Here is a 21,710-nt window from a genome sequence, read left to right on the forward strand (position 1 = left end):
GAGAAAGCCTGTATTTAGATAATATATGGCTCTGGCTGGCCCCRTACTTTGTATCATTTCTGCTACCTACCAAAAAGGACAGGGAGGGAGGGATCTGTCAGGCGACATCTCACAATTCGAAGCCGTAATCGGGTTACTATGGTGCTCTAGGGACCAGGGTTTATTCGTTACGGTCTCCAGGAAGAGTAACGTTAGCTGCTGCTGCTGCAAAAGCTAATGGSGATCCAAAAAAACAAACCGTTTACGGTTTATTAAGAACCAAACGGAAGCAAACAGAGCTAATGGAATGAAGCGAGGCGGGACCTACCTTAATTTGTCCAATAGAAACTCTCGTTTGCGTTTTCAGTTTGACAACACAATCGGCGTAATGATTACCTCCGTGCTGTGTCGGCGTCCTGTCAAAGAGAAGAGAAAGAGGCAAGGGTGGGACGCCGGGGATGGAGTGCATGAAATTACCAATATTTGGACATTGTAATTTCAAACCGATTATCGCTGGTGTGAACGAACGAATTCCAGGTAAAATGGGTTGGACGTTTTTTTAATTTTATTCTAATGTTGCTTGCTTGTTGTAGCTAGGTCATTAGCTAGTTAGTTAACTTCATCGAGCCAGCAGTGTCTCTGATAATTAGCTAGCTAACGTTACAATGTAACAGTATCGAAACAATACACCACACGTATCTAGCTAACTAACGTTAATTAACTAACGTTAGCTAACCTAATAGAAAATAAATTACCTTTGTCTTTGCTCTCTTTGATTTCGTCAGCTAGCTGACGCTAGCTAAGTCAGCTAGCTAACGTTACTTGAGGAGCTAACGTTAGCTAGTTGTCATAATTTCCAGACGGGACACTTAACAAATGTTTATAGCTATAGCGTCGTTGGTTATACGCTATAGCGTCAGCTCCCGTAGTTCCGAATGGCATAACGTTATAATGACAGATGGTTTTGTTTTCTTTAGGCAGTGGCATTTTATAACAACTTAATCTCAGTTTTACTCAATTTATCTTGTCCGTCATTGCACTGCCAGTGACTTGTGTGTTGTGATCCATTATACGCCAACCAACCTTCGTTATTGCCTTAAGTAATGTAACCATATGTCTAATGTAACCATACTAAACGTAACATATCATACTAATTTGTGACTGACCGCCTCGATTCGGTCTGARGTTGCAAAATTTGTCATTTTTGTTTTTTACATTGGATAAATGTAGATACTCCGAACTAGAAGATGCTAAATCATACACAGCAGTTGAGGAACAATGGGGAAAGTAATTTTGCTTTAAATGTTGATAAACTTGTAACCCCACTTTTGATGAAATGYCCCAGCACACCTACTGGAGAGCTCTTCTTTGTCTACACCCATTCAGCATGGTTCACACCCTCTTAAACCTTAGTCCCACCCATCTCTTTAAGGATTCACATGTGAGGCCATGTGCTAAACAGAGTGAGTAGTTTAGTAAACAACCAAAGATTTCAAAACTAAAAGTAGTAGCCTACAATAAGGWTAAAGRAAAAATACACTTTATCTAGTCCTTGGCCTATATCCTAATCTGATTTTGGTGCAGGTCATGTTGTTATTCACATTACCGTTACTGTAAACACACACTATATCAAATAAGATGTGTGTTTATTTGTCACATGCACAGGAAACAGAAGGTGTAAACAGTACAGTGWAATAGTTACTTGCATAGTAGCAATATCAAAAACAGAAAGTGTCCAGATAAATATTTTATAAATATTTTAATTATTAGATGGATACCTGACACACTTGTCTAAATTGATGGGTCATGTGGACGAAATGCTATAACCCCCCCCCCAGCAACATCTGTAATCAACCCCAGACACACCTGGCTAATTTGATGGGTTATGTAAACATCTGACGAAGTGGAGTCTTTTATTTAGACATGTAGCTAGCTAGCTAAACAATGAACTGGCATCATCAAAACTCCTCCTACTATCAATACAAACATTGTCATGGCTGTAGTATGAATCTGCAGGTAGCTAAAGAGTTAACCAACTAGGTTCATTGTCAGCTAGCTAACATTAGGCTGTAACTAGCAATACAAATTAATTTCTGACTCAAATAATATCACTGCACAGATCATACACGTAATGTATGCTAGCGAGCCAGCAAGCTAACATTCGCTAACTAGCGAACAGTATGCTTTAACTTGCAAAGAAAAATACTTTTTGACAAAATTAGAAATGTATATTGTCTGAAAATGTAGCTAGACTCTTACCCYAATACATGGATAGCAGACTGGAACCATTTAACTCTGTTTTGTTTGTAYCTACATCTTGTTAGGCCAGCGTTGTCAAMTCACTCCAGTTCACACTGACCGCGGTGTGTGCAGAAAGTAGCCCACCACTTTTTCCAACTGATCTGTCGATAGTGCCTGCTAAATTCAGGGCATCAATGTTGTTGAGAAAGGTAGCAAAACTTTTTTTGTAGTTCTCGATGGCTAACGTTATGTCTTTCAAAACAGTGCGGTAGATAGGACTATTAACACATACTGAGCAGCTCTCGTTATAGACAGAAGCATGCTACATGGCAGACCAATCCAAACTCATCTCCCGGCAGGTCCAGCCCATCCATTATCTTAGCCAGTCATGGCTAGCGGGAAAGTTCCTGTCTTTTTCCATGGCTAAACCAACTAGGCTCATAATTTAACAACTTRATTTGTATTTACGGATGGAGTACAAGTTTGTTATTAAAGCACATGCAAGTTCACATGTTCCAGAAGGCATTTCTGCACCCCCAAAAAACGCTTTTTGTTTAAAAAAAATACATGTTTACACGCAAATGCCTCTCCTGTGAAGTAATGACGTGCGCCATATGCCTAGTTTCCTGAAACGAGTCACATTTGACTGCCCCGTGTTTACATTTACAATGTTACGTCTAGTCTGAGTCCAGGCTGGCCAGGCAGCACTCTAATTAGGGCATGGTTTTTAGGAGCAAGATGAGGAATTTGAGGCTAGTCTCTCTATTGCCTATCTAATGTATGATTTTATTCTCTCTCTGTTTATACATTGAAAGAGTGCAGCTTAAATATATTGTGGAGCAGCAAATGTAGGCCTATTCTCTATATAAGCATGGACAGTGAATCATGTTCTGGGTTTTGTGACAGCATTCCTTATGCATTCCTCCTCTTCTGTGATGCTCAGCTCGGGTGTTCTTGATATGATAGGGTACCTGTCAGGAGCCATCTGGTGCTGTAAATAATGGTGCAGATGGCCTCTTAGAAGACAGCAGTGTTTTGAAAACCTGGCGCATATTGATTTGAGGTTCATTTGTGGGATTCAGTAGTGTTACCAGCAGTTGTTACCATCCTGTGTGAGAGACCCGAGTTGTACTCAAACAATGCTCACTTAGTCTAACTGGTAGTCATCAACCAACATGATTGTATCATTCAGCTGATCTCCAACAATTTCCCCCCATACAACCCTTTGTCCTCTACACCTCTATCTCTACTCTCTAGTTATCAGCATTGTTTCCTGGTGATTGTGTCGAAAGCCTGTCCGTTCTCCAGCCTCAGCAGCACCAATCTATATAGGCCTAGTACAAACCATACTATGCATAGTCCTCGCTCACTTCCTCCAGTAACTATCTGGTCTGATTTAGTATTGGCTTTAATTAGGTCAATAGGAAATTACAGTAGTCACTTTACCRCTACCTACATGTACAAATGACCTCGACTAACCTGTATTCCCGAACATTGACTCGGTACCAGCACCCAATGTATATAGCCTTGTTATGTAATTTTATTGTTACTTTATTTTTTACTTTATTTTGTAAATATTTTCTTATTTCGTGGAACTGCATTGCTTGTAAGTAAGCATTTCACGCTAAGGTCTACACCTGTTGTTCAGCGCATGTGACAAATACAATTTAAGTTGAGTAAGCCATGCTCAGTYGGGATCCAAAGACTCAAGACTAAGCTCAGCTGACTTTTACCCATTCAGTGGCTCACTCAAGGTTAGGCTCGATCATTAGACTCTGGCTCGCCCTGGGCCTGTCCACTTATTGCATTAGCATCAAATTAGATTTGAATCATAGGCAACTGATTCAAGTTGTAGGCTAAGAGTGCATTAAGAAATGGGCGAAGCTATTTAAGATGTGGACTTGAAACAACAGAAATACATCTGCTGACTGACTGCCCTACCATTTGAAATTCCTGAGTTGGCTGTACGTGTTTCGTTGTGTGTGTGACTAAATGTGAAATGAGGGAGTATATCCTATTCTCACACACCGCTGAGTTAAGAGTTGGTGGAAACTTCTAGCTGCTAGTGGCTATTACCATGTCGTCCCATCCCCCTCTCCTCTTGAAGTCCAGAATTCCAGCTAGGTTATGTTAGGATTTCGTAGTCTGTTATTGTCCGGTCCATCTTCAGGGAAGAATGTCTACCCTGACCCCCTGGTACTAATATCATGAAGCTCACCATGGCCAGTCTATGATGTTTATTTACTGTATTTTAGGCTAGGCCTATGTATTTATTTTTTAAATATATTTTTTTAAATGGCAAGATTCTTCTGGTAGTGGTTGTAAATAATTTAGCATAATGCTTCACTCTACAGAAGGATCTAGATTAGGTCATTTCGTCACCACTGCCACTCATTCTGTGTCTGACTGGTCTTGTTGGGTTGTTTCAAGTAAGCCTTTCTAGAAACTGTCTGATTCAGTGTGGTGTTGATGTCTACTAGCCTCTTGTTTGAACATGATGCGCTAGAAGGATTTTCCCTGTTACTGGATGACCCATCCCAGCCAGTGATCCATGTTGGTCGGCTGCTGTCTCAGGTGTGTCTCCAGACGTCTTTGTTTGCTGTCAGGTGGTCTCCAGACGTCTGTTTTGTCTGTCCGGTGTGCTCCAGACGTCTTTGTTTTGTCTGCCGGTGTGTCTCCAGACGTCTTTGTTTTGTCTGTCCGGTGTGTCTCCAGGCGTCTTTGTTTTGTCTGTCCGGTGTGTCTCCAGGCGTCTTTGTTTTGTCTGCTGTACAAACAGGTCAAGTTCAAAGACAAGGGGGCTGAGGAGAGGAAATGTTTAGTAGTGGTCATAATTGTCAAGATTTATCTTGTTATATAAATCGACTGACCTGTGAATGGGGGACTTAGACTTCATCAGGCAGGCAATATGTGATTCATTCTAGGTGATGGCGAGTAGCCTGTTCAATTTGAATAATCAGTCTTCAAGAAGAAGAGGGTCGCTATCTCAGACATAGGTCGACATGTAGTAGAATACTTCCAAAGGCCAGCTACTGTACTGAAAGTGAAATGTTATGACTAAAGTGASGGATTTTTCTCATTGTCTGGGCACCGTTATAGGCCTGCACACAAATCCTCCTCATGCCTTTTTAAGGCAAGGCCCAGTCGGCCTGCCCAGACCACAGTTACTGCTGCCGCAGTTCAACCGCCTCATGATGAGAGAGGCAGCTAGCTACATGCTTGAGACGTCCAATCACACGCTTTGCTTTGTGTGCTTTCAAACCTGCATCCAATGACCGTTCTCACCATGTGGTCTGTGTTTGTGTCTGAGAAGGAGGTAGTGCTGGCTGGCGTTTGAACATAAATAGACCGCAGCACGGGAGAATTGTAGTCATTTAGTCGCTACTCCAGATTAGAGAGCAACTCCTTAGCTAATACCTAGCCTCTAGATCACAGACCATGTCTTCTCCCAAGAAAACTACTACCACAGGCATCAGGTAACTAACATGATTTTCAAAAGGCAATCTAGGCTAATTGAGTGTTCTTGCAATAGATTTAAAACTAATGATTTACAAACTAGTATTTAGAGGGGCTGCATCCTATAACACTTGTAGTTTTTAGGCTAAGTGTTTGTCAGTCTTGTTCTTTAGTATTTATAGTAGCTGTACGAGGTTGTTGACTGAGGTTAATTATGGTGCAAAAATATGACATTGTTTTTCCTCTGACTAAGAAACAAGAAACCCTCTGATACATGCATGTGTTACTGCATCGTCCTGTTATTAACTCATCCTGCGTGCTTGTGTGTTATTATTCCACACAGACTGCGCTGTAAATGTCCGAGAAACCGAGAGCCCAGTATGAGGAAAGCAACCAGGCCAGTGGCAGGCGTCTCCAAAGCCACAGCCGCAGTCACCAAGGCCCAGACCGTTGAGAAAGTCAAGCCTGAGGGTGCCGCCACCACCATGGGCACAGCCGGCAAGAATACAGCCAAGACCTCTGCCACCGTGCCACTGTCTAAGGTACAAATGCAGAAGGCAAAAGCGAGCACTGGCTTCATACTGCAACGACAACCATGGAAGCCCCTTTTATCTTTATAAGTCCAATAGCTGGTATGATAACTGTCATGTTTCTCTTTGGCCAGGCGAAGAGCAATGATGACCTGCCATCAGTAACAACAGTAGGCAGTGGAGCCTCTGCTGGGAGCAGCACTATTCCCAAGGTGAAGAAGACTAGCTCGGTCCACTCTTCAAACTCCTCCACTACAGGTACCAGCAACCCAGAGGGCAAGACAAAGACCAACTCAGGTACATCATCAACACATAGAGCTACTTACAGACTATGCTCTGTTTGTGATTAGCTCTGACCCATATAAAAATGCCAACTTCTTGACCTTCAATAATGTACTGTATTGTACTCCTCAGGCAAGCGTGGGACCTCCTCCGTGGTGAAGGAGCTTGGTTCATCCCGGGAGGGACTGCGGGAACGCTCCAGAACTTGCACCACCAGCAGGAAGCTCTCCGGACCCTCCGATGCCTTGTCACCGCCCAAGAGAGTCCGTTGCCGGACTTTGACTGAGTCTGAGTCCCGTATGAGCAAGTCCAAGTCCAACGGGCAGCTCAGCAACAAGACGGTCCTGGAGAGCAGGGTGAAGGACCTGCTGGGCCTGGCCAAGAGCAAAGACGTGGAGATCCTCCACCTGCGCACAGAGCTCCGGGGCATCCGTGTKCAGCTAGGCCTGCCCGAGGAGGAGGAAGAGGATGGGGGGAGCAGAGCCAGAGAGGAAGGCGAGGGAGAGGAGACTGCTGAGGCTAAGCCTCCACAGGACCAGGAGAAAGAAGCCCCTACTCCGCTCATCTCTGCAGACGTGGAATCCACCCTGCTCTTGCTACAGGACCAGAACCAGGGGATCCGCGGAGAGCTGAACATGCTGAAGAGTGAGAACCGCATGTTGAAGGACCGGCTCAACGCCCTGGGTTTCTCCCTGGAGCAGAGGCTGGACAGCCCCCTAAAGACCCTGCAAGGCCCCTGCCTTAGCTCGGATCCTCCCCCAGCCCGCGATGGCAGTGATGGAGATGGAGGGTGCCCACGGGCCTCTTTATTACAGGGGGTCTCCCCACACAGCTCTGCCTGCGGCTCTACTGAAGACCTTCTTGACCCCCGGTGTGCCATCTCCCCTGAGGCGGCTGACAGCGAATGCAGCGAAGCCTACCAGCCAATCACCTCCAGCGATGATGCCCTGGATGCCCCCTCTGGTTCTGCCTCTGCCTACGGCTCCTCCTCCGAGTCAGAGGGCGGGCCACCGACTCACGGCGAGTGCTCCCGAAGAGGCAGCAGCGGCAACACCAGCGAGGTGTCGGTGGCCTGTCTAACGGAGCGCATTCACCAGATGGAGGAGAACCAGCACTGCACCTCTGAGGAGCTCCAGGCCACACTACAGGAGTTGGCTGACCTGCAGCAGATCACCCAGGAACTAAGTACAGAGAACGAGCGACTGGGCGAGGAGCGGACCATCCTGGTGGATTCCCTGTGCCAGCAGGGCGACCGGCTGGAGCTTTACTGCCGGCAGATGGACTACTTCCGGGGCCTGCTGGATGAGCACCGCGTGGCGTACGCCCCGGCCGACGAGGAGGACACTAAGAGCGGCCGCTACCTGGAACTGGAGCGCCYCTATGTGGACCTGACGCAGGGCGCCCACTTCGAGAGGGAGCAGCTGCTGGGGGTGCAGCAGCACCTGAGTGGGGCGCTGAAAATGGCCGAGCAGGACAACGCCGAGGCCCAGGGCCTCATCTCAGCGCTGAAGGAGCGGGTGCACATGGCAGAGCGGCAGGCTGATATGGAGCGCAGGGAAAGAGCGATGGCGGCCGCGGAGCTGGAGGCCATGAGGGAGGCGGCTGGGGGGGAGCAGGCGGAGCTGGCTCGGTGCAGAGTCCAGCTGGAGCAGGAGAGGCAGAGGGTGGCTGAGCTCTACTCCATCCACAACGCCGGGGACAAGACGGACATCCGCCACCTGCTGGAGAGCGAGAGGAGGGACAAGGAGAGGGCAGAGGCCGAGTCTGTTCAGCTGCAGGAGGACCTGGACCACACCCACGACGAGGCCGCCAGGCTACAGGACGGCATCCGCAAGGTCACACATTCTCATAGTTAAAACGCTTTCCATTCAGATTCTCCATCAGTCCGGGATATTTTTTAAGTGTTAGTATTTCTCCCAATTCATATCCTCGTATGTTTATGACACGTGTGCTCACACATACATCTATGTATCTCCCATTCTCCCGTCAGCTGGAGGAGGACTTCCGTGCGTTCCGTGGCGAGGTGCAGAAGCAGTTGGCTGAGCAGAAGCGGGCCCTGGCCCAGCAGTGTTCTGAGCTGGAGGAAAGGGACACAGAGGTCTCTGACATGAAGGAGACCATTTTTGAGCTGGAGGACGAGGTGGAGCAACACCGAGCCCTCAAACTCCACGACAACCTCATGATCACAGACCTGGAGAGTGAGTGGTGGATGGACGCTAGGTTACATCCCCAAATGGTACCCTACKCTATTCCGTTTGTAGTGCACTACTTTTGACCAAGGCCAACAGGGTTCTGGTCAAAATTTGTGAACTATTTAGGGAATAGGGTGCTATTTGGGATGTGGTAGCTCTCAGGTAAATGGACTAGGGAGAAACCTGATGTGTGACCACAAGGTGGGGACGTGGGACCATTATAACACAGCCAAGTAAGCCAGTTTATCCCATCTCCATTCATTTAATCATTAATCATTTTTCTTTCAGACTCCGTCAAAAAACTACAGGACCAAAAACATGACATGGAGCGTGAGATCAAGATTCTGCATCGAAAGCTACGGGTAATTTGGGGAAGCGGGAGGAATACTGTCCTGTGCCTCATCCATATCGGAGTTAAATGTTGCTCTTGTATGGAACATAACATGAAGATATTTAACACAGTTGTAATAAACATGGGTGTGAAGGCCCTTAGGGTTAGCCCATGGCTGCATCCCTACTCCCTATATAGTGCACTACTTTTGACCAGGGCCCATAGGGACCCATGTGATGTGTGTCCATATGTGTTCACACCTCCCCTTGCAGGAGGAGTCTATGGAGTGGCGTCAGTTCCAGGCCGACCTGCAGACGGCGGTGGTCATCGCCAACGACATCAAGTCCGAGGCTCAGGAGGAGATCGGGGACCTGCGGCGCCGCCTACTGGACACACAGGAGAAGAACGAGAAGATGAGCAAAGAGCTGGAGGAGCTCAAGAAGTATGTGGTCTTTGTTGTTGTTGCGTGTGTGTGTTCCAATCTCCCTGTGTCAAAGATATTGACCATCTGTTATGTCTCTAAAGGCAGGATGAAGAGAGGGGCAGGGTGTATAACTACATGAATGCAGTTGAGAGGGACCTAGCTGCCCTGAGGCAGGGCATGGGTCTCAGCCGACTCTCCTCTACCTCCTCTGAGCCCTCTCCAACCGTTAAGACCCTCATCAAAAACTTTGACAACGCCTCCACTGCAGGCCCAGTCCCAACCTCCCCCACAGCAGCCGTGCCAGCAGTTACCACGATGGTTGCCCGTACACCCCTCAGCCCCAGTCCTCTGAAAACCCCACCCGCTGCTGCTATCTCTCCCATACAGGTAAGAAAAACACCCCATGGTAGAKCAGTAGCCCATAAACAGCATTCTGAACCAGGTCACCAGGCAGCACAGGTCACCCCTGAGAAGGAGGAAGCTGTAGGTCTCTAACCCCATRCTGATTGGTTTGTTAGATGTCAGCCCCTCTATCGTTCCTTTCATGTTGTTCCCCTGCCTCAGTCCTGACTTTGTAGAACTACTGAGAATTCCAGACCCATGCAAGACCTGATGGGACTTCCTGAAGGTTTCTACCCTAACAGTCAAGATGTCCTCTTCAAGTTAACTTGGAATMTATGCTCTGAATAGGTGGCACATGACCATTATGTGACAAAACAGGATGTTTGTGTGTCAAGTCGGGTTGGATGGAGGATGAGGAAGGGTGATTCTTGAACATTAACACTTTAACGTCTAATGGGTTCAGTTTAATGTCTTGGCCAACCTTTGGTTAGAACAGGCCCAGAGGCATTTTAACCATCACAAGACCAGTGAATTAAGGCAGGCTTTCAGTGCTACCACTGCAGCATGTTGTTTGAGTGAAGTTCCTGTGTTGGTTGCCAGTGCCAGCTATGTTAGCCTTGCTCATTCTAAGGCCCTGAGTGTCAAGTCCAGTCTAAGTCTGACCTTATGGGGAATAGAGCATCTGAAAGCTCTAGATATCATTGGCACCATAGATCGGTCTCCACAGAAATAGAGCCACGTGTCTTGAATAAGGCATACTCCTTTTACAGGCTAAGTTTAGGGTTAGTGCAATTGATWGATTTTTTTTCTTGTAGGCTACATGTTCACAATTATAAACTGGCTTCTAAAAAGAAGCCTTAAAACAAATACCTTTGGTTGGTCCACCACCAAAGTGTAAATCAACATACACAGGGAGCCTATTCACTCAATCACTCTGTCCCCGAGACCAGTGAAAATGTAACATCGTTCATTTGGATCGGTGGGTTCTGTCTGTCTGGCGCGCAGCCTATCTTTTCAGTGAATCGGAAGGTCGCTGCCTGCGTTATTTTTGGTTCAAGCTATAGGAAAATCGCTTCCGTGAAACTAAGCTCTGTATGGCAGACAGACGATGGTCATGAAACATTCATTTACCCTGCAGAGTTTATTTTGAGAGCGGTCAATACAGCAGGCGCCTGGGAGATGCCCGTCCCTCACTCTGATGGGCCTCACTCGCGTTTTAATGAATCAGGCCTGATTGGTCGGATATATTGTCTGTCTAGGTTGGTGTAGAATAAATTAAGCGCTTTACAACATGAGGATATTTTTMGATTATACAATGATGGTACAAAACATTAGGAACACCTAAGGCTGTTACGGTGACCGTATTACCACCAGTCACGAGTCATGACCGCAGTCAAATTCCACATGACCATTGAGTCACGGTAACTAGGCTTCTCGGAAACTGCACTCTGATGCCGCTGATGGTCAATAGTAACATACCATACTTGCTAACGGCCGTCTCTAATGACCGGTACTCAGTGCTTTATTGTCCCMCTAAATCACTCTGACGCAAATGCAATCGAAAATCTAAACAAACAGTTCATGAGAGGTTTGAAATTCAGAGTTTGAGCACAATAGGATCACCTGTTGCCCAGTGAGAGCCAGCTCTGCATAGCTGGTTGATACATGGAATTAAATAAGTGTTCCTATAAGCCCATGTTGCGCAACATTTCTATAGGCTATGCATTTGCGTGAGAACAGTTTTGAAGGCCTCTATTAAAAAGAGGATGATTCCATCAGCTTTCTTAGGCTAGGCCTACTATATTTGTTTCTCAACTTTCCTAATATTAAGCACATTGCTTTGCTTTCTAACCGGGTAACCTACCTGGCTGGCATGAAAATGTACCACGGGAAAACGCGTCCGCCATTCGCTATTCAAGTGCGTACTGTTGATTATTTTTCCCCTGTTCCATGGTGCATGATAATGGCCCATTTCMAAATAAAAAATTATTTCACACATACACTACATGGCCAGAAGTATGTGGACATATATTTATGGATTAACAGGGGTATAAAATCGAGCATACAGCCATGCAATCTCAATAGACAAACATTGGCAGTAGAATGGCCCGTATTAAAGGGCTCAGTGACTTTCAACGTGGCACTGTCATAGGATGCCACCTTTCCAAACAGTCAGTTGGTCCAATTTTTGCCCTACTAGAGCTTCCCCAGTCAACTGTAAGTGCTGTTATTGTGAAGTGGAAACGTATAGGAGCAATAACGACTCAGCCACGAAGTTGTAGGCCACACAAGCTCACAGAACGAGACTGCCGAGTGCTGAAGCACGTAGCGCATAAAAATTGTCTGTCTTCGGTTGCAACACTCACCACCAAGATCCAAACTGCCTCTGGATGAAATGTTAGTGCAAGAACTGTTCGTCGGGAGCTTAATGAGCACCATGCGCAATGCAAAGCGTCGGCTGGAGTGGTGTAAAGCTTGTCACCATTGGACTTTGGCGCTGTGGAAATGTGTTCTCTGGAGTGATGAATCACACTTCACCATCTGTCAGTCCGATGGATGAATCTAGATTTGGCGGATGCCAGGAGAACGCTACCTGCCTGAATGCATAGTGCCGACTGTAAAGTTTGGTGCAAGAGGAATAATGGTGTGGGGCTGTTTTTCATGGTTCGGGCTAGGCCCCTTAGTTCCAGTGAAGGGAAATCTTAACGCTGCAGCATACACTGACATTTTAGACGATTCTGTGCTTCCAACTTTGTGGCAACAGTTTTGTGAAGGCCCTTTCCTGTTTCAGAATAACAATGACCCAGTGCACAAAGCGAGYTCCATACAGAAATGGTTTGTTGATTGGTCTGGATGAACTTGACTGGCCTGCAAAGAGCCCTGACCTCAACCCCAGGAAGAGTATCTGCTGCTTTTACAACAGGCAATGGGGATCGTAATAAAATACCAAATACCCATCGAACACCTTTGGGATGAATTGGAACGCCGACTGTGAGTGAGCCAGGCCTAATCGCCCYACATCAATGCCCGACCTCACTAATGCTCTTGTGGCTGAATGGAAGCAAGTCCCTGCAGCAATGTTCCAACAGCTAGTGGAAAGCCTTRCCAGAAGAGTGGAGGCTGTTAGAGCAGCAAAGGGCAACCCAATGACCATGATTTTGGYATGAGATGTTTGACGAGCTGGTGTCCACATACCTTTGGCCATATAGTGTATTATTTAGTATATGTAAAGACAATATTTAAATTGAGAATAGTCTGATGGGTGAGAATATTATCACTTGTGAATGATGCCCAGAGTGTGCAATCAATTTTTTWATCATAGTTTCATGCATCATGTAGCATATGTTTTGCTAAGGTTTGTATCGCAACTAAAGTTSCTCCAAACGTAGCCTAAAGGCCTAGGACCCCTGGAACATGGTTGGAGAGCCCATAGACTACAGAGCCTAGTTAAGTGTTTATTTTTGTGGGAGGTTCTAAAATAATGTAAAGAACAGATTAAATTGAGGAAAGTCTGATGTGTGAGAATATTATCAAGTGCTTGTCAAATTTTGAATGAGAGACTGATGGAGTGTGTGCAGCCTGCGCAAGAAACAGAGCAGAGTGCTTGCTCTGAGAGTAGCCTCATGCAACCTTAGGCTATATGTTTTGATCTCTAATACATTCTAATYTTTTTATCACAACTGAAGTTGCATGAATAACTCAATGAATCATATAGGAGGACATGTTTATTTTGTTAACCGCTCAACACAGAATACCCGCCCACTCCCTCGGAAATCGTTTGGGGAAAAATATCCTTTCTATGTRATTCAGCTATGTTCAATTGTATTATTATTATAAAATAATGCCACAGGAATTATAAGCAAATCTTACCTGCTTAATGAACTAGTGTAGCCCACCGACATATGGCATAGCCAGGTCAGGACCTAACATAAGGACGACTCAGAATATGCTATTCTGTTCTTCTGAAATAGGCCACATTTTCTTCACATCATAATGTTTCTTTAGACCTGCCTAAAATAAATAATGGATTTATTTTGATTGTGTAGGCTATATTATACTGAACAAAAATATAAATGCAACATGAAACAATTTCAACGATATTACTGAGTTACAGTTCATATAAAGAAATCAGTCAATTGAAATAAATTCATTAGGCACTAATCTATGGATTTCACATGACAGGCCCCCTCACTGGGGAGCCAGGCCCAGCCAATTATAATGAGTTTTCCCCCACAAAAGGGCTTTGTTACAGACAGAAATACTCCTCAGTTTCATCAGGCTCCCGAGTGGCGCAGCATCTCAGTGAAAGAGGAATCTCGGTGAAAGAGGCGTCACTGCAGTCCCTGGTTCGACTCCAGGCTGCATCATATCCGGCCGTGATTGGGAGTCCCGTAGGGCGGTGCACAATTGGCCCAGCATCGTCTGGGTTTGGCCGGGGTAGGCTTCTTAACTGACTTGCCTAGTTAAATAAAGGTTAAACATCAACTGTCCAGTGTCCAGGTGGCTGATCTCAGACGATACCACAGGTGAAGAAGCCGGATGTGGAGTTCCTGGGCTGGCGTGGTTACACATGGTCTGCGGTTGTGAGGCCGGTTGGAAGTACTGCCAAATTCTTWAAAATTACATTGAAGGTGGCTTATGGTAGAGAAATGAACATTCAATTCTCTGGCATTCCTGCAGTCAGCATGCCAATTGCACGCTCCCTAAAAACTTCAGACATCTGTGGCATTGTGACATAATGGGGTTTGTTCATTTATTGTCCCCTGCACAAGGTGCAACTGTGTAAGGATCATGCTGTTTAATGAGCTTCTTGGTATGATTCTTGGCAAAGGAGAAATGTTCACTAACAGGGATGTAAACACATTTGTGGGATCTTTTATTTCAGCTCATGAAACATGGGACCAACACTTRACATGCTACGTTTATATTTTTGTTCAGTATAAATGGAACATCTACATTTTAAAAAAGTATAATAAATCCAAAGGTCTACAGCAGTGGCTTGTCGGCTATGCGTGGAAGCCGGAGATGCTAAACATGTTTATGTTAATTGGCAGTCAATTACCGGCAGTTATTTGCATGACAATCACCGGCTGTCATGARCCCCACAGCCCTAGAAAACCTGCTCTTTCCATGACATAGACTGACCAGGTGAAAGCTTTAATCCCTTATTGATGTCACTTGTTAAATCCACTTCAGTCAGTGTAGATGAAGGGGAYGAGAGAGTTAAAGAAGGATTTTTATGTCTTGAGATGTGTATGTGTGCCATTCAGATGGTGAATGGGCAAGACAAAAGATTTGTTTYGATGMGGTATGGAAATAGGTGACAGMCGCACCAGCTTGAGTGTGTCAAGAACTGCAACGCTGCTGAGTTTTACACGCTCAACAGTTTCCCGTGTGTATCAAGAATGATCCACCACCCAAAGGACATCRAGCCAACTTGACACCATTGTGGAAACATGGGCCAGCATCTTTGTGGAATGCTTTCGACACCTTGTAGAGTCCATGCCTTGACGACTTGAGGCTGTTCTGAGGGCAAAAGGGGGTGAAGCTCAATGTTAGGAAGGTGATCCTAATGTTTTGTYCACTGTGTATATTACACAGATATCCAAACTGCACTTTTGTGGAGTTCTTAGTAACTCATAGGAAAAATCTAAATAGACTAATGTCCCTCAGAATTATTTTCAGAAGTTATGTTAAAAATAATAAATGTTGGATGTATTTAAGGTCAAACTTGGTAGTTATTAGGCTGATGTCTCCTTTTCTATATTTGTGTCGTGTTTCATCATTGGTTTGATTATTTGTGCCAAGTCAGTAATTGCAGGCCTCCTGGAATAGAATGAGTAGTGCAGTGAGTCAGAGAGGACAAAGCAGTGCAGGGGCGTCAAACATCTGGCCCACGGGTAGTTTTGAGTAATAAATCCTATAGTTTCTTGACTGTCCAGCTCGCTAATAATCACCGAAATCAAAGCTAGACAGTCAGAGGGCATCGGAAATTCCAAAAACGATGGATAGAGGACCTTTTTTTTGTGTGCAAATTTTGACGGTGAGGAAATCTAACCAATTTTCAGTCCTGCCATCCGGACCTCGTTGAAGACCCAATGCGGCCCCCGGGGCAAAATGAGTTTAATGCCCCTGAAATAGAGGGAAACAGGCTCAAGTCACTCTGGAAGTGGAAGCACTCTGTGACCTTCATCCTTTTCCACTACACCATGAGTTATCCTAGCCTAGTCCCATCTGTTTAGCCTTTGTTTTGCCAACTCCATCGCTGTCATTGCAAAGCCAACCATATTTGGTGTGACGAGGAGTTGGCATGACAGCACAAACAAAATGGATGGCACTCAGGCTAGCGTTATTGCGCTGTGGCTCAAACTCAGCACCAACATCATTACATAATGATGGTACACTTCACCTTAATTAACAAACCCCAAAGTTTACTGATCAATTCATTTATAATTAGTAGGTTTTGTTGACTTTTTTTTTTATTTTTACACTTTGTTGTGGTTTTCATATAAGCCCTTGGGCTTTCAACAACTGCACTCTTTTTTTTCTTCTTTTTTTTTTTCTCTGTTTATCACTTTTCTTTGGTGCGACTAAAATATTAGGAAGTTCATTACTTTGAGTAGTTCAGCTATGCTGTCCTCATTTAATGAAGAATATTGCTGTAAATGCTACTGTGTGTGTCTAATTCTCCTKTGTTGCTGTGTTAGAGGCACACTGCGTCAACCCCCAAACCCCTGTCCTCCATGGTGGATAAAAGGTCCAGCTACACAGACCTCAATATGCCAGGTGGGTACAACAGTCTTCATTCATATCAACTATATTCTGTTGGAKAACCGTTATTACTCCAATTAGTCGACTGGTCGATTGTTTGGTCAGTAGGCTGTTGGTCGAGCAAGATACATTTTTTTTGTCGAGCAGTAGCAAATATATYGTACCAGTCAAAGGTTTGTACACCTACTAATTTCAAGGGTTTTTCTTTATTTTTACTATTTTCTACATTTTCTACACAAAACTATGAAATAACACACATGGAATCATGTAGTAACCAAAAAAGTGTTAAACAAATCAAAATATATTTGAGATTCTTCAAAGTAGCCACCCTTTGCCTTAATGACAGCTTTGCACACTCTTGGCATTCTCTCAACCAGCTTCATGAGGAATGCTTTTCCAACAGTCTTGAAGTTCCCACATATGCTGAGCACTTGTTGGCTGCTTTTCCTTCACTCTGCGGTCCAACTCATCCCAAACCATCTCAATTGGGTTGAGGTCAGGTGATTGTGGAGGCCAAGTCATCTGATGCAGCACTCCATCACTCTCCTTGGTCAAATAGTCCGTACACAGCCTGGAGGTGTGTTTTGGGTCATTGTCCTGTAGAAAAACAAATGATAGTGGGACTAAGCGCAAACCAGATGGGATGACGTATCGCTGCAAAATGCTGTGGTAGCAATGTTGGTTCTAAATAAAGTGGCACAGTTACAGGTGGTCACAAAGCAACCGCACGCGTCACACCACCTCCGCCATGCTTCATGGTGGAACCACACATGCAGAGATCATCCGTTCACCTGCTCTGTGGTTTAACACCAAAAATCTCTCATTTGGACTCATCAGACCAAAGGACAGATTTCCACCGGCCTAATGTTCATTGCTCGTGTTTCTTGGCCCAAGCAAGTCTCTTCTTATTATTGGAGTCCTTTAGTAGTGGTTTCTTTGCAGTAATTTTGACCATGAAGGCCTGATTCACACAGTCTCCTCTGAACAGTTGATGTTGAGATGTGTCTGTTACTTGAACTCTGTGAAGCATTTATCTGGGCTAAAATCTGAGGTTGATAACTGTAATGAACGTATCTCTGCAGCAGAGGTAACTCTGGGTCTTCCATTCCTGTGGCGTCCTCATGAGAGCCAGTTTCATCATAGCGCTTGATGATTTTTGCGACTGCACTTGTCAAGAAATTTGAAAAGTTTCTTCATTTTCCATATTGACTGACCTTCATGTCTCAAAGTAATGATGGACTGTCATTTCTCTTTGCTTATTTGACTGTTCTTTGCCATAATATGGACTTGAGGTTTGTTACCACCGAGGGCTATCTTATGTATACCAACCCTACCTTGTCACAACACAACTGATTGGCTCAAACGTATTAAGAAGGAAAGAAATTCCACAAATTAACTTTTAACAAGGCACACCTGTTAATTGAAATGCATTCCAGGTGACTACCTCATGAAGCTGGTTGAGAGAATGCCAAGAGTGTGCAAAGCTGTCTACATGATTCCAGGATTCCATATGTGTTATTTCATAGTTTTGATGCCTTCACTGTTATTCTACAATGTAGAAAATAGTCAAAATAAAAACTCTTAAATGAGTAGGTGTGTCAACTTTTGAAAATAGGCCTACCTGAATAGCCTACAGCACAAATAGCCTACAGCCGTGTCTGTCCCAAGCTCACTGGTGCAGGAAACTCTGAGGCCCAGAATATTTTATACAATGTTGCAAGATTGCTGGAGTCAGCTTCAGGCCTGACCCAAGTTAATAGGTGATATAATGTTTCAAGTTCATCACAGACAGGCCATGTGTAGCCAATGTGATTTGTAGGATGTTAATTTTRATCAGGATATTTTCTACCTGTGGCTGCAATGTTTTTATTTGTTGGCTTTATGTAGGCATTTTTTACATAGTTGGCAAAATAAGTTACTTTTTAGGTTTATCATTTTAATATAGATTTGGATAGAGTTCTGATTAACCACATTACAATGATTTTGAGATATGAAGACGTTATTATAAATGAAATGAAATAACTGTTCCARGAAAATGTTCATTTGAAAACCATAACTGGCACGCAGATCGGTAGAAATGGTAAGATAAATTGGCATTCCACATGAGAAAGGTTGCKGACTCCTGTAGCCTATTACCGGCAACTTTAGGAGAGTAACGGCAGAATCTCCGAAACCCAGCATGTGCGTTTTTAATTGTTTCTTCTGGTTATCTTGATCTCTGGCTCTCTTGAATCATTTGTGTTCTATTTCTTCAAACAGTGTGCTTAAAGCATCAGACAAGCTCAATGCATATAGTTGATTTCATTAAAACACAGGGTGTTTTTAATAAAAAATTGAATTGTAAAATTTTGACTAATTTGATTGGTCGAAAGAACAGACGACTACGATTTCGGGCAATCACATGACACTTTAGTCATTTAGTAGATGCTCTTCTCCACTTAGTCAGGGCATTCAACTAGTTTAGTAGGTTTCCTCACTGTGCCGTGACATCTCAGGCGAAGAACCCCACAAGACTGCCGTCTAGGAGGTATCGCTTGGACAGTGGTGGTTGTAACGTTAGGGCAGTGTGTAGCAGACAGGTAGGGGATTGGATAACTCCGACCCACCAGGACTGTGCGATTGACCTCTATCTTGAGTGTCAGGTGTAATAATGGAAGAAGCCCCCCCATCAGCCCCAGACCCTTAATACTTTCATTTTAAAATGAGGTTCATATAGCAGGCAGCCCTCAGTGGGGAGGCCACAGGCACAGACAACAGGGCTTGGTGAAAATGGCATCCTATTCCCTGTATAGTGCATCACTAAWGACCAGAGCCCTATAGGCCCTGGTCAAAAGTAGTGCATTTAATAGGGTGCCATTTGTCCTGCGGACCAGGAGAAATAGGAGTGTGCCACAGTGGATTTAGCCCCCCGTTCACACGCTAATTTAGAGCCACCGCTGCTAGCTCAGCTCACACTGTTTTTCCACTAAGCTTGGCACAAAAGCAGCCCACTGCTTTTGTATTTCGGGAAAAAGTCTGCTTGCATTAACAGGTATTAATGAAGGTTTTAACTTGGGCTCTGAAGTTAATTATTTTACTGGTAGGGCTCTTAGTTCCCCTATGGGGATTTAGAGTAATGGGGACTGATGTGTGTTCTCCATCCCCAACAGCAGATCATCTGTTCCGGGCCTCCTCTGGGACCCGCACCCCCTCTGCCCTTCAGAGGGTCCCCAACATGGACTCCTCCTCCAAGTCCCTCTCAGGTGTGTGTTTACGCCACCATATGTACCTGTGTCAGAGGCTGTAAACATAAATCTGTGCCTGTGTGCTCCAAGTGACCTGATTGCGGCTTGATAGTTAAAGTAATATGATTGTGGTACTGATGACACTGTGTTAAGCTACTACTAAAACAGTGACCTGTGTCCCCAGTGTCTCGCAGGAGCAGTGAGGAGCTGAAGAGAGACATGTCTTCCTTAGAGAACACCTCCTCCCCCGCAGCCTCCTCCCCCACCGCCTCAGTCCCCCCTTCCACAAGGGGACGCTTACGGTATGCACCCTCTCGCGCTCTCTCTCCGTCTGTGTGCGTCASTATCTGTGTAGCGTGCGCGTCACTATCTGTTTGTGTGTGCGTCTGTGTCCCATGGCTCCTCTGCCCTGTAGATGAACAAATAAGTAGATGAGCAAAGTGACAGATTGATTGTCCAGTCTAACAGAGGGACGCAGGGGGCGAAATGGAAATGCCAGGTAATTCGGGAGGCGTTGACTGGAAATCTAATTGGCTGCAACCTGATAACCATATATTGACCGCTGACAACACACACTGCTCTGAATGGCTGAGGGGCTCGACTGAAAGGACAAATTTTCTCCTTTCACTGTCTCCCTCTCGTTCCTGAGCTCCATCTCTGTATTCCCCTCTCTCTGAATTATTCAATCTCATGGAGGGATTCTATTGTTCACCATCTTGACATGCTAGTTGGTGAATGCAGGGGGCTGGGAGAGTATAGTTGCATAGGATGAAAGACGACTATAACACATTTTTTTGTTTTTCAATGTCCCCCCTGACGTGTTGTAGATGATCATCTTTTGAAAGGGACACGATGAGACTGTTTCCTGGACACAGATAAAGCCRGGTGCTGGACAAAAAWAATAAAGCTCAATGGAGAATCTCCATTAGAAAATGCATTTTAGTCCAAGATCAGGCTTACTCWGTGTCTGTAAAACACCCCTTTGTGTGCTCTTTCATTTCTTCTGTGTGTCCATAGGGAGGGGAGAAAAGACGCCCTGTCTGCACTGGCCAGGGAGTACGGGGGATCCAAGAGGAACGCCCTGCTCAAGTGGTGCCAGAAGAAGACTGAAGGATACCAGGTACTAACTAACAGGGTGGGGAATGGGTCGAGAGTACAGGCTGCCATAAGACACACACGCGTGCATGCACACCCCAACTAGCGCACCGTACTTACTCCATCRCATTGGACAATGCTTTGGTTTCTCAACCGGTTTAGATGCAGGAAAGAATATCAGATCATTACCGTTACTCTGTTTTGARCAATAGAGCCATTGCCTTATGCGCTTTCTCCAATAGCTGCAAACACAGACGGTAAACGCTGTGTTTCTTTCCTGTTCGTTTCCAATCAGAGCCCCTTCTTACTCCTTCCAGGCTTTTAAGATGTTTACCCACCAGGAAGCATTAAGGACTGCCCTGTGTAGTTACCATGGTAGCAGTTAGGCTTTACCCTCTCCAGGAAGTGTGCTAGACTTCACTGACGTCCCGGCCCTTCCTCTGCCCTCTCTCTCCCTTTCGCTGAATCTCTCCACGGCATGGGCTGGGGCACGTTGGTACAAATGGGCATTTTGTGCTACAACAGAGACTACAGTTGTGGRCAAATGTTTTGAGAATGACACAAATATAAATTTTCACAAAGTCTGCTGCCTCAGTTTGTATGATGGCAATTTGCGTATACTCCAGAATGTTATGAAGAGTGATCAGATGAATTGCAATTAATTGCAAAGTCCCTCTTTGCCATGCAAATGAACTGAATCCCCCCAAAAAACATTTCCACTGCATTCCGGCCCTGCCACAAAAGGACCAGCAGACATCATGTCAGTGATTCTCTCATTAACACAGGTGTGAGTGTTGACGAGGACAAGGCTGGAGATCACTCTGTCATGCTGATTGAGTTCGA

General features: G+C 45.1%; 1 protein-coding gene across 2 annotated transcripts in view; it reads left to right on the forward strand.

The window, feature by feature from the left end:
• The first annotated feature begins 197 nt into the window (after positions 1 to 197).
• LOC111960788 (cytospin-A-like) overlaps positions 198 to 21,710 on the forward strand; it is a 29,693-nt gene continuing 8,180 nt past the window's right edge. The window contains exons 1-12 of one of the 2 annotated variants that reach the window (XM_023982994.2): positions 198 to 516; positions 6,020 to 6,218; positions 6,341 to 6,503; positions 6,621 to 8,323; positions 8,479 to 8,686; positions 8,969 to 9,042; positions 9,284 to 9,453; positions 9,537 to 9,822; positions 16,485 to 16,563; positions 19,698 to 19,790; positions 19,957 to 20,074; positions 20,790 to 20,892. In XM_023982994.2, coding sequence (XP_023838762.1) covers positions 6,057 to 6,218; positions 6,341 to 6,503; positions 6,621 to 8,323; positions 8,479 to 8,686; positions 8,969 to 9,042; positions 9,284 to 9,453; positions 9,537 to 9,822; positions 16,485 to 16,563; positions 19,698 to 19,790; positions 19,957 to 20,074; positions 20,790 to 20,892 — 3,159 coding nt within the window. In that variant the 5' untranslated portion in view covers positions 198 to 516; positions 6,020 to 6,056. The remainder of the gene's footprint in view (positions 517 to 6,019; positions 6,219 to 6,340; positions 6,504 to 6,620; positions 8,324 to 8,478; positions 8,687 to 8,968; positions 9,043 to 9,283; positions 9,454 to 9,536; positions 9,823 to 16,484; positions 16,564 to 19,697; positions 19,791 to 19,956; positions 20,075 to 20,789; positions 20,893 to 21,710) is intronic. The other variant, XM_023982995.2, reaches the window with a different exon arrangement.

This window comes from Salvelinus sp. IW2-2015, linkage group LG4p (assembly GCF_002910315.2).
Source record: "Salvelinus sp. IW2-2015 linkage group LG4p, ASM291031v2, whole genome shotgun sequence".
Classification (NCBI taxonomy): domain Eukaryota; kingdom Metazoa; phylum Chordata; class Actinopteri; order Salmoniformes; family Salmonidae; genus Salvelinus; species Salvelinus sp. IW2-2015.